The sequence below is a fragment of the Denticeps clupeoides genome, chromosome 4 (assembly GCF_900700375.1).
Source record: "Denticeps clupeoides chromosome 4, fDenClu1.1, whole genome shotgun sequence".
Taxonomy (NCBI): domain Eukaryota; kingdom Metazoa; phylum Chordata; class Actinopteri; order Clupeiformes; family Denticipitidae; genus Denticeps; species Denticeps clupeoides.
Window position 1 is genome coordinate 9,436,684 of NC_041710.1, and position 11,637 is coordinate 9,448,320.

Consider the following 11,637-nt stretch of genomic DNA (forward strand, 5'->3'; position numbering starts at 1 on the left):
GTTTGTGTGCATACTGCGCTTCCCCCTCACACATCCGCCTGACCTGCCCTATTCGTCCGGGGAGACGGGACACCCAGCAGATCAGCACGGCGCGGCCATCTAGGCCCCTTCCTCCACATCTGATGCCACCGACCTCCCGACTCACTCTCCCGGCCGTCCTGGAATGTAATCAGCGAATCATCTCCACCACAGCCTTTGTGGATTCCGGGGCGGCTGGAAATTTCATAGACCACTCCTTCATCCGACAACATCACATTCCCCTGGAACTCCTCCCAAGTCCTCTCACAATCACCTCCGTGGATGGTCATCCTATCTCCGCAGGACCCATCATTCACCGCACGGTCCCTCTTCATCTCCGGCTCGACTCGCATGTGGAGAAGATCCAGTTTTTAGTGACCAATATTATCACCTCACCACTCCTCGTCGGGTTCCCCTGGCTGTCCCTCCATGAACCCCACCTTTCCTGGTCATCGGGCGTGGTGTTGGAGTGGGGAGCGCACTGCCATCGCCATTGCCTTCTGCCACAGCCCTCCCCGTCTGCCTCCTCGAACCCAGAACCGACCCGTCTTGTCCTAGACCATGTCCCCTCCTGCTATCACGACCTAGTCACCATCTACAGTCCAGCCAAAGCTGCCCAGCTGCCTCCCCACAGACCAGGCGACATGGCCATTGACCTGCTGCCAGGAACCACTCCCCCGAAAGGACATCTCTACTCCCTCTCGAAGGCAGAGCAATTGGCCATGGAGCGGTTTGTGGCAGAGGCGCTTCAAAACGGCACCATCCGCCCATCGACTTCCCCGGCCGCGGCAGGGTTCTTCTTTGTGACCAAGAAGGATGGTGGCCTGCGACCGTGTGTGGACTATCGTGGACTCAATAAAATCACAGTCAAAAATCGAACACCTTTACCTCTAACCAACACCGCCCTTGACGCCCTCTCGGGAGCCAAATACTTCACGAAGTTGGATCTCAGGTCGGCCTACAATCTGATTCGTATCCGAGAGGGCGACGAGTGGAAAACCGCCTTCATCACCCCCACTGGTCATTTTGAATCCCTTTGTCATTCCATTCGGTCTATGCAACGCACCCGCCGTCTTCCAGAAGTTCATCAATGATACTCTCAAGGACATGCTGGGACGGTGGGTGTATGCCTACCTGGACGACGTACTCATTTACTCACCCACTCTGGAATCCCATATTCAACACGTGAGAGCAGTACTAAAGAGATTGCTCGCCCACCGACTGTACTGTAAGCTGGAGAAATGCGCCTTCCACCAGCGCTCCACCACATTCCTGGGTTTTACCATCTCGTCCCAGGGTGTGGCCATGGAGCCCAAGAAGCTGGAAGCAGTGGCGTCGTGGCCCCTACCCACGACGCTGAAGCAACTGCAACGGTTTCTTGGGTTTGCAAATTTCTATCGTCGCTTCATCCGTGGCTACAGTACGGTCGCAGCACCCCTCACTGCTCTCACCAAGCCTTCACCAGGTCCGTTTCGCCTAACCCCGGAGGCCATTCAAGCGTTTAAATCTTTGTGTCATCATTTCACCACCGCCCCCATTCTTCAACACCCAGATCCTACCCTTCCGTTTGTTGTAGAAGTGGACGCGTCAGAGGTGGGTGCTGGCGCCGTCCTCTCTCAACGCGGTCCGGACCGGAAATTGCACCCGTGTTGCTTCTTCTCGCGGAAGTTCACCCCTGCACAGCGGCGATACGGGGTGGGGGACCGTGAGCTGCTGGCAGTCAGGTGGGCCCTCGAGGAGTGGCAGCACTGGCTACAAGGCAGTGACACCCCCTTTTTGGTCTGGACCGATCACCAAAACCTCATATCAATCAAAGCTACCAAACAACTGAATCCCCGCCAGGCGAGGTGGGCATTATTTTTCGAGCAATTCAACTTTCAACTCTCCTACCGTCCCGGGTCCAAAAATCAAAAAGCCGATGCTCTTTCCCGTCAACACGCCCCAGACTCACCATCCTCTGACCCCGAACCCGTTCTTCCTCCTCATCGCATCCTAGGCCCTCTCCGGTGGTCCCTCGAGACGAAGGTCCGGGCAGCCCAGGCATCCGACCCTGGCCCAGACAACACCCCACCCGGGTGCCTGTACTGCATTGGGGCCATTCCTCCGTCCTCTCAGGCCATCCAGGACGCCAACGTACCCTCTCCTTCATTCGCCGAGCATTCTGGTGGCCTTCAGTACGACGGGACGTACAGGACTACGTGGATGCCTGTGATGTCTGTGCCCGGGCCAAGACTCCCAACACTCCGGCTGCTGGACCCCTGCGTCCCCTTCCCATTCCTCATCGCCCCTGGACCCACCTTGCCGTGGACTTCATCACCGGCCTCCCTGAAGCTAGTGGTATGACCACCATCCTGACCATAGTGGATCGTTTCTCCAAAGCGGTCCACTTGGTCGCCCTGCCCGGCCTACCGTCCTCTGCCACAACCGCTGACCTCGTGCTTCAACACGTGGTCCGCCTCCATGGGTTCCCCCAGGACATCGTCTCTGATCGGGGACCCCAATTCGTCTCAGCTGTGTGGAAGGCGTTTTGTCGCCTTATTGGATCAACCTGCAGCCTCTCCTCTGGCTACCATCCCCAGACCAACGGTCAGGTGGAGAGGGCCAACCAACAGCTGGGACGATACCTGCGGTGCTTTGCGTCAGAACACCAACGCACTTGGCCCGGGTTTCTCCTGTGGGCGGAGCTGGCCCACAACCTGCAAGTCTCCTCCGCCACCGGCCATAGTCCCTTTGAGATCTGCCATGGATATCAGCCCCCCATCTTCACGCACCAGGTGCCTGCAGGTGGGGTCCCCTCGGCCCGTCAGATGATCCGCAGTTGCCGAAAGGCCTGGAAATCTGCGCGGTCGGCCCTCCTCATCGCCTCCCGAAGGATGTCCACCCAGCACGATCACCGGCACCCTCGTCGACTGCACTTCCGAGTGGGACAGAGGGTGTGGCTGTCCACCAAAGACCTACGTCTCAGGACTGAGTCACACAAACTGTTCCCTCGATACATCGGACCATTCCGGATCCTCAGTCGGATCAACCCCCTCACATACCGTCTCCAACTCCCTCCTGCCATCCGTGTCCATCCAGTCTTCCATGTCAGTAAACTCAAACCCTTTGTCCGATCCTCGCTTCATCCTCCTGCTCCGGATCCGCCACCGTCACGCATCGTCGATGGGGGACCCGCCTACACTGTGGAGCGCATTATTGCCTCTTGCCGCAGAGGTCGGGGGGTCCAGTACCTGGTGCATTGGACCGGCTATGGACCAGAAGAACGGTCTTGGATCCTGAGTCGTTTCATCCTGGACCCTTCTCTGGTGGCTGAGTACCGGCAGCGGACCGCCGCCGCTCCGGAGCCGTCGGGGGTCGGCCCTGGAGGGGGGGGTACTGTCACATGATTCCATCATGTGACCGGGAGTAACACGGAAACGAGGTAACGTGACTCCTATATATTAGGCTGGAGAGCAGCTGCCAATTGCTCAGTCATTGAATGACGCACGCCATTCGACTCGGCCCCGAAAACCTTCCACCCAGTAAGACCGTACCTGTCCTCTCTGTTATCCTGATCCACGAACTCCTTCCTGTCACCCTGTCCTGCCCTGTCTTGTGTCTTAAAACGCGAACGACAACATCAGTGTGGTGTTGCGGCTCGCGCCGTCCACGTTCGCAGATTAACGCGGAGGAACTTACCTGCCTCCCTGCGTCCCTGTTACGTCCCCGGTCTAGGGTCAGGGACATAACAAATGGGACATATGAGTATAAACTCCAAAACGACGCAACAACACTTAACGCTAATCTTTTATTACAAACGAAGACATTTAACAACAACAGAAACACAAAACAGGTCTGGGCAGTCTAAGGCCTATCTTCTCGTCCTAATCCTTCACTTCACCAACAACATTCTTCTCTACCAACAACAGTCTATCTTCCACAAACACTCTCCTCCTCTTTTCACCAACTCTCCCTTCTTCTTCACCAAAGCAGCCACCATTTTGAATCCTCTTCCCGATTACAGCCCACCAATCACAGCAGGAAGTGGGAGGAGTCCAATCATGGGCTGATGAGGAGCCACCCTGCAACATTACACAGAAAGAAAGAGAGAGACACACACACAAACACAACAGAAAACACCCATAGTCTGTCACGGGACGTCACACCCCCACCACCAAAAATCAACGTACTATGTTGATTCACCCCAAAAAAAACAAAAAAAAACAACTAAAAGGCCCGTGACAAGGCGTCAGCCAAAACGTTGTCCGTCCCACGTTTATACTTAATTTCTAAATTGAACCCGTGCAAAACCAAGGACCAGCGCATAATACGCTGATTTGTGTTTTTCATCCGAGATAAAAACACCAGGGGATTGTGGTCAGTAAAAACTAAAACAGGTTGTGCGGTAGACCCAATGTATACTTCGAAATGTTGCAATGCTAAAATCAGTGCTAGCGCCTCCTTTTCAATGGTGCTGTAGTTCACCTGATGTTTTAAGAACTTTTTTGAGAAGAAGCAGATGGGATGATCAACTCCATCCGCATCTTCCTGTAACAGCACAGCCCCAGCTCCAACCGCACTGGCATCCACCTCCAGTTTGAAAGGGCGCTGGAAGTCAGGAGCAGCAAGAACAGGGGTACTGCAAAGAAGGGTTTTCACAGACATAAAAGCATTCTGGCATTCATCGTTCCAACTAAACTGTACTCTGCCTCGCAGCAGTTCAGTCAACGGACACACTACCTCCGAAAAGTTTTTACAAAAAGCCCGGTAGTATCCAGCCATTCCCAAAAATCGGCGCAGTTCCCTTTTCGATGTGGGAACTGGGAAGGCAAGAATGACCTGAATCTTAGCAATCACAGGTTTTACCTGGCCTTGACCCACCTCTTTACCTAGGTAAGTCACAGTGGCTTTGCCGAACTCACACTTTGCCAAGTTCAAAGTCAGCGATGCATCCTGCAGCCGCTTGAACACAGCTGTCAGAGTGTGGATATGCTCGGACCAAGTGGACGAATAGACAATAATGTCATCTAAATAAGCGTCGCAGTTTTTAATTCCACAAAGCACTTTAGCCATTAGACGCTGAAAAGTCGCTGGTGCATTACGTAACCCAAAAGGCATAACCTTATATTCTAAGAAATTATCCGGTGTGACGAAAGCAGAAATTTCAGAAGCTCGGGGAGTCAACGGAACTTGCCAATAACCACGAAGCAAGTCTAATTTACTGACAATACGAGCCGAACCAACCCTATCAACACAATCTTCCATTCGGGGCAATGGAAATGAATCGGGTCTAGTTACTGCATTTACTTTTCTGTAATCAGTACAGAAACGAACTGTACCATCAGGCTTAGGTACTAACAGACAGGGACTACTCCATGGACTACAGCTTGGCACGGAGAACCCATGTTCCAACAAATAATCAACCTCAGACTGCATTACCGTACGCTTAGTGGGATTTAGTCTGTACGGGTGCTGTCTGATTGGGGCATGTTCACCAACATCAATGTCATGCTTTAATACTGTAGTACATGACGGAACATCACCAAACAATGTCTTATATGTCCGAATTAAAATCATAACCTGCTCCCGTTCGTTAAGAGGCAAATGTGACAGATGTGCATCTAAGTTTTGTAAGATCACACTGTTGTGTAATCTGGGCGAAGACACAGGAACATTTCCTAGATGTAACCCATCCTCCTCGGGAGAATAAGCATCCAGCAGGGGCATAGAAGCCACAGATAACACAGCAGCTCCTTTACCGGGTGGATCTACATTGTCCTGTGTTGCATCACTGTCTCTCATAACGTATTTCTTGAGCATGTTCACATGACATACATGCATTTTACGTTTACGGTCAGGAGTGCGAACAACGTAATCAGTGTCACTTAACTGGGACTCCACCACATAAGGACCTGAGAATTTTGCTTGGAGAGCAGACCCCATTAGTGGTAATAAAACCAGAACTCTGTCACCCGGCTGAAAAGATCGAGAGACTGCTTTCTGATCATATCGGGCTTTCATAGACCCTTGTGCATGTTGTAAGGAAGCTTGAGCAGTAGCACAAGCATTATGAAGCCGTTCCCGAAAGGCACTGACATGATCCAGCACATTAGTCTCTGTCAATGGTTCAGCTACCCAGGCTTCTTTAAGAAGCTTGAGTGGACCACGCACGGTGTGACCGAATACAAGGTCAGCAGGACTGAATCCCAAAGACTCCTGAACAGTTTCACGAATGGCAAACAACAATAGTGGGAGACCCTCATCCCACTCTTTAGCCGAGGCTAAGCAATAAGTACGGAGCATGGACTTCAGAGTTTGGTGAAAACGTTCCAATGCTCCTTGCGACTGGGGATGGTAAGCACTTGATACCAGATGCTTTATTTGTAATTCCTCCAACACTTGCTTAAAAAGGCGAGACAGAAAATTCGAACCTTGGTCCGTTTGGACCAATTTTGGAAGTCCAAAAGTAGAAAAGAACTTCACTAAGGCTCTCACTATATTCTTAGCCTTTAGTGAGCGTAACGGAACTGCTTCCGGGAAACGTGTGGCACTACACATTATCGTCAGCAAGTATTTAAAACCTGTTTTGGTACGAGGAAGTGGACCAACACAATCTAAAATTATCTTCGAAAATGGTTCGGTGAGGACAGGCACAGGACAGAGTGGCGCGGGTGGAATTGACTGGTTCGGTTTACCAGCCAATTGACAAACGTGACACGATCGACAATATTGAGCAACATCGGATTTCAACCCAGGCCAAAAGAAATGGCGCAAAATCCTGTTATATGTTTTTGTTACTCCTAAGTGTCCAGACATCACGTTGTCATGCCCTAAACACAGCACCTGAGACCGAAATTTAAGAGGAACCACCACTTGATATACTGAATTCCAACCTACGTCATCAGCAGTTGGAGGATTCCACTTCCTCATCAAGATCCCTTTATCCCAGAAAAAGGCTACCGAATTTGCAGTTATGTTGGCCTTGTCAACAACAGCCGAACGACACTGCGTTAAAGTAGAGTCTTTTCGCTGCTCCTGGGACATAAGCGTTTTACTTACAGGCAGCGACATTGTTTCATCATCATGGACATTAACAGCACGCGTCCGCGGCGCTCCCTCTACCACTCCGCCGTCTGATGGCGCTGCACGGGAGACCAGAGGGTCAGAAACAGCCATAAACGTATCACACAGCTCATCCGTACTCTGCCGGCGTGCCTGCGCTCGGGTGACTGCACAAGCAGGGAAAACTGACTCATAACCCGGCACCACTGAAGAGGGTGGAACCGCAGGGTTATCAATGACCTCCGGAAGGGGAAGAACTTTCCCTCCAGCCAAATCGTTCCCAAGAATAAAATCGATTCCCTGCATAGGCAGTTCGGGGCGCACTGCGACTTTGCACGAACCTGAAAATAAAGCACAGTGCAGGTTTACAACGTGCAGTGGCACTTTAACGATGCCTAATTCAATACCCCGCACCAGTACATAAGAGCCACAGAACGTGTCATCAGAAAAGGGCCAGACATTCGCTAAAACAAAAGACTGCGCAGCACCGGTGTCTCGTAAAATGCGCACTGGCACTGCACTACTGTTTCCAGCAGCTGCGGAAACTGTACCAGCAAGCACAAAAGGTTCATAGACAGGATCAACAATAGTGGGGACACTCACAGCAGACTGAACAAACCCAACCCCTTTTGGTGAGGATTTAGGAGGTGAACCGCGCTTCTTTAAGAGTTTTGGGCATTTAGCGATGAGGTGGCCGGTCTCGTGACAATAAAAACATGCGCGACCATCACTAAAGGAAACGGGCGAAGATCGAAATACGTTCCGATCCCGTCGGAAACTCACATCCCGATCTGGTTTTCGTGAGACTGAATGAAACACAACTTTATGAGTAAGCACGAATTCATCTGCGCAGACAGCTGCCTGCGCCAGCGTGGACACTTTCTGGTCGTTCAGATGAGTGGCAACAGCTTCCGGGATGCAGTTTTTAAATTCCTCCAAAAGGATTAATTCACGAAGCTGTTCCCATGTACTGACCTTACTGGAAACACACCACCGGTTAAACAAAGCTTCTTTCTCTCTGGCAAACTCCACATACGTAATTTGCTCACCCTTCCTAGACTTCCGGAATCTTTGACGGTACGCTTCCGGGACAAGTTCGTACGCGTTCAGAATTGAAGTCTTTACCACATCATAGTCAGAGCTCTGCTGCAAAGAAAGTGAAGAGTAAACTTCCTGAGCCTTGCCCACAAGAACACACTGCAGTAGCAGCGTCCAAACAACTTTAGGCCACTGTAAAGTTGTTGCTACTCGTTCAAAGTGACTAAAATATTTTTCCACCTCGTCCTCAGAAAATGGAGGCACCAGTCTAATATGTCGGCTGACATCGAAAACAGGGGTTTGCGACTCGACAGACAGGACAGACTTGGAAGCTAATTCAAGTTCGAGACGCTTTAATTCTAGGTCTCGTTCTTGACGTTCACGCTCAAACTGGCGTTCGCGATCACGTTCTTCCAACTCCATTTGCCTAAGGTGCAACTGGCGTTCGCGATCATGTTCTTCCAGTTCCAATTGCTTGAGTTGTAGCTGATGCGCTAGCTCCTTTTCACGCAGCCCACGAGCTTCTCGGTCAGCCCGCAGTTTTGCTGCTTCAAGCTGCATCTGCTTCTCTTGCAGTGACATTTCCTTTAACCGAATTTCACTAGAGAAACTCTCGCCGGACTCTTCCAAGCCCTCAGCAGAACCAGATTTAACCCATGGTACACCCTTTTCCACCAAACCGACTTTTAACGCTGTTACTAATAAGTCTTTCAACTTTCTATCGGCGCTGGCAATGGGTATGCCATAAAAGTCAGCTACACCCAATAGCTGCTCCTTGGTTAACTCTGCTAACATCTCATCGGAAGGGAACTCAACAAAACCCTCAAAACCTTTTTCCATAGTGACCTGTAATTCTAATCTCACAACAAAATATAAATTGAATTACTTGGTGAACCCACCAAAACAAAGAGAACCTACACAGACCCAACTACGGCTCACTGGGATGTATACCAGAGTCAGTCTGCTCCTGTGGGATTCTAGGAACTCCAGCTCCTAATCTACCTAACCAGCCAGCTACCTAAGATCTAGCTAGTCTTCAGGGAAGTTACCAGTTTTAGGCACCTTTAAACGCAAGCTCGCAACATTTCCAGTCTCTGACTGAGACAGAAATGCTCGACGCGTACCTCCCCCTGGATTTTTCCCCAAAAACAATAAACCAAAACAACAAACAAACATAACAAACAGCGTCCGTTGGAAGGACCCGCTCAAGGCAGAACCCAGCTGGACAGCTCTACCTATCCAGAGTTCACCAGAAAACCCACATAAACAGAAACTCAAACTCACCCAGATGAGAACAGTTGCCAAGGTCCACAGCCTACACAATATCCTACCTACGCGATAGGAAATCCCGGACGAGCCCCCAAAATTTGTTACGTCCCCGGTCTAGGGTCAGGGACATAACAAATGGGACATATGAGTATAAACTCCAAAACGACGCAACAACACTTAACGCTAATCTTTTATTACAAACGAAGACATTTAACAACAACAGAAACACAAAACAGGTCTGGGCAGTCTAAGGCCTATCTTCTCGTCCTAATCCTTCACTTCACCAACAACATTCTTCTCTACCAACAACAGTCTATCTTCCACAAACACTCTCCTCCTCTTTTCACCAACTCTCCCTTCTTCTTCACCAAAGCAGCCACCATTTTGAATCCTCTTCCCGATTACAGCCCACCAATCACAGCAGGAAGTGGGAGGAGTCCAATCATGGGCTGATGAGGAGCCACCCTGCAACATTACACAGAAAGAAAGAGAGAGACACACACACAAACACAACAGAAAACACCCATAGTCTGTCACGGGACGTCACAGTCCCGCCGCACTACATGTATGTACCATGTTTTCATTTAAAACCAAACTGATTGCCAGTGGTCAGAATTAAATGTTCCATTCTATTTATGAAAGTGAAGTGATCATCATTGTGATACACTGCAGCACAGCACAGCGTGGACATAATGAAATGTGTCCTCTGATCAGAAGGTTGCCGGTTCGAATCCCGATCCGCCAAGGTGCCACTGAGGTGCCACTGAGCAAAGCACCGTCCCCACACACTGCTCCCCGGGCGCCTGTCATGGCTGCCCACTGCTCACTCAGGGTGATGGGTTAAATGCAGAGGACAAATTTCACTGTGTGCACCATGTGCTGTGCTGCTTTGTATCACATGTGACAATCACTTCACTGTATTATTATTATTATTATTATTATTTATTATATTATGGTGAGCAGTGGGCAGCCACGATAGGCGCCCAGGGAGCAGTGTGTGGGGACGGTGCTTTGTTCACCTGAGGTGCCACTGAGGTGCAATCGTGAATTGTGATTCAAACCTGCAAACTTCTGAGTTCGGGGCCGCATCCTTATCCTAGGCCACCACTGCCCCTCCAACATAGTAGTTCTTTCTAGAACCTTTAATAAAAAACTGGCCAGAGCTGGCCAAAATATAGGCCTATAGTTATCTCTACTAGTTATTTTGCCAGCTTTATCTTTTAAAATGGGCACTAATATGTGATAAGATAAACCCTGTAAAAAAGGTGACAAGCAGAGGGACGAACTTTCAAATCATGTCTTTTAAGTGACCTGCAGAAATGTTAGCCATACCACATGCCTTATTGTCATTTAGGCTCTTAGCTGCATAATAGACCTCTGGTGGAGAGACTCTCACATATTCCACATTGTCAATATTATCGCTACAAGTGGTTAAAAAGGGCTTAACAACTGTGTTAAAAGTGGTTACTTTTAACACAGTTGAATAGCTCACAATAATGTTTCTGCCACATCTGATTATTGTTCTCAGAGCCACTGATCAATGTTTGCTGGCAAGGGTGCTCATTCTTTTGACTTCCTTCCAAAAATCATTCACACAGTTATTTTGCAGCTTCCTAACAAAAGCATGTGACCTTCATTTGACCTTGAGCATTTGTCTTCATTCCTTTTAGAAAACCTTAGGCATATTTAAAATTGGTATTTGTCCGTTTCTTATGATCAAACAAAGGACCATGTTTTTGCCAACCTGTCTCAACCCAATCCTTATAGGCCCCTCTGGCCTCAGCATGAAGCTCTTCTACAAATTTATCCAACTCTGGTTGAGCTTAATACCTTGTAGTCTTACACAGGGACTCCACAACATTCTCATACAGAGAGCACAACTCAGCCTCATGTTGAGAATTTTTGCAATTTATGTCAAAACAGGCAGCTACCTCTTACCCAGCAGGTTTTCAAACTGGGTTTGGTATGCCATAAGGTCCACATCAGATAAATTAGACCAGTCTATTTTCTCCACACATATGCCAGTGTTCACAGACATAACTGTAAGTACATCACACCAATTTACCGTAAATGATAGAGGTACCTGGTCAGTAGTGGCAAACTCATAATTAATCTGCATGGATTACAGGACAAAACAGTCCATTATCAGAACAGCACTGCAATAAATTATATGCAAATGAACAGTTACCATCAGATACATCTACATTTATGCCAACCACAATATAGACACAGGTGGAAGAATTGTCCTGGATAGAGGATATAACATAAGCC

General features: G+C 49.4%; 1 protein-coding gene across 1 annotated transcript; it reads right to left on the reverse strand.

Moving 5' to 3' along the window:
- Positions 1–7,090: 7,090 nt before the first annotated feature.
- Positions 7,091–8,658, reverse strand: LOC114787777 (uncharacterized). Its single transcript, XM_028975627.1, has 3 exons — positions 8,109–8,658; positions 7,300–7,400; positions 7,091–7,139 (listed from the first exon to the last, which is right to left on the reverse strand). The coding sequence occupies exons 1-3, from the start codon at positions 8,656–8,658 to the stop codon at positions 7,116–7,118; spliced, it is 675 nt and encodes a 224-aa protein (XP_028831460.1). The 3' UTR covers positions 7,091–7,115.
- Between the last annotated feature and the right edge of the window lie 2,979 nt (positions 8,659–11,637).

Excerpts from the sequence above, each read along its gene's own strand:
- LOC114787777 (XM_028975627.1), bottom strand. The coding sequence starts at position 8,658 with ATGCAGCTTGAAGCAGCAAAACTGCGGGCTGACCGAGAAGCTCGTGGG. Across the intron at positions 7,401-8,108 it reads ATTCCGGAAGTCTAGGAAGG|GTTCGTGCAAAGTCGCAGTG; the intron begins GTGAGCAAATTA and ends CTTTATTTTCAG. Across the intron at positions 7,140-7,299 it reads AAGTTCTTCCCCTTCCGGAG|CGCCATCAGACGGCGGAGTG; the intron begins GTCATTGATAAC and ends TCTCCCGTGCAG.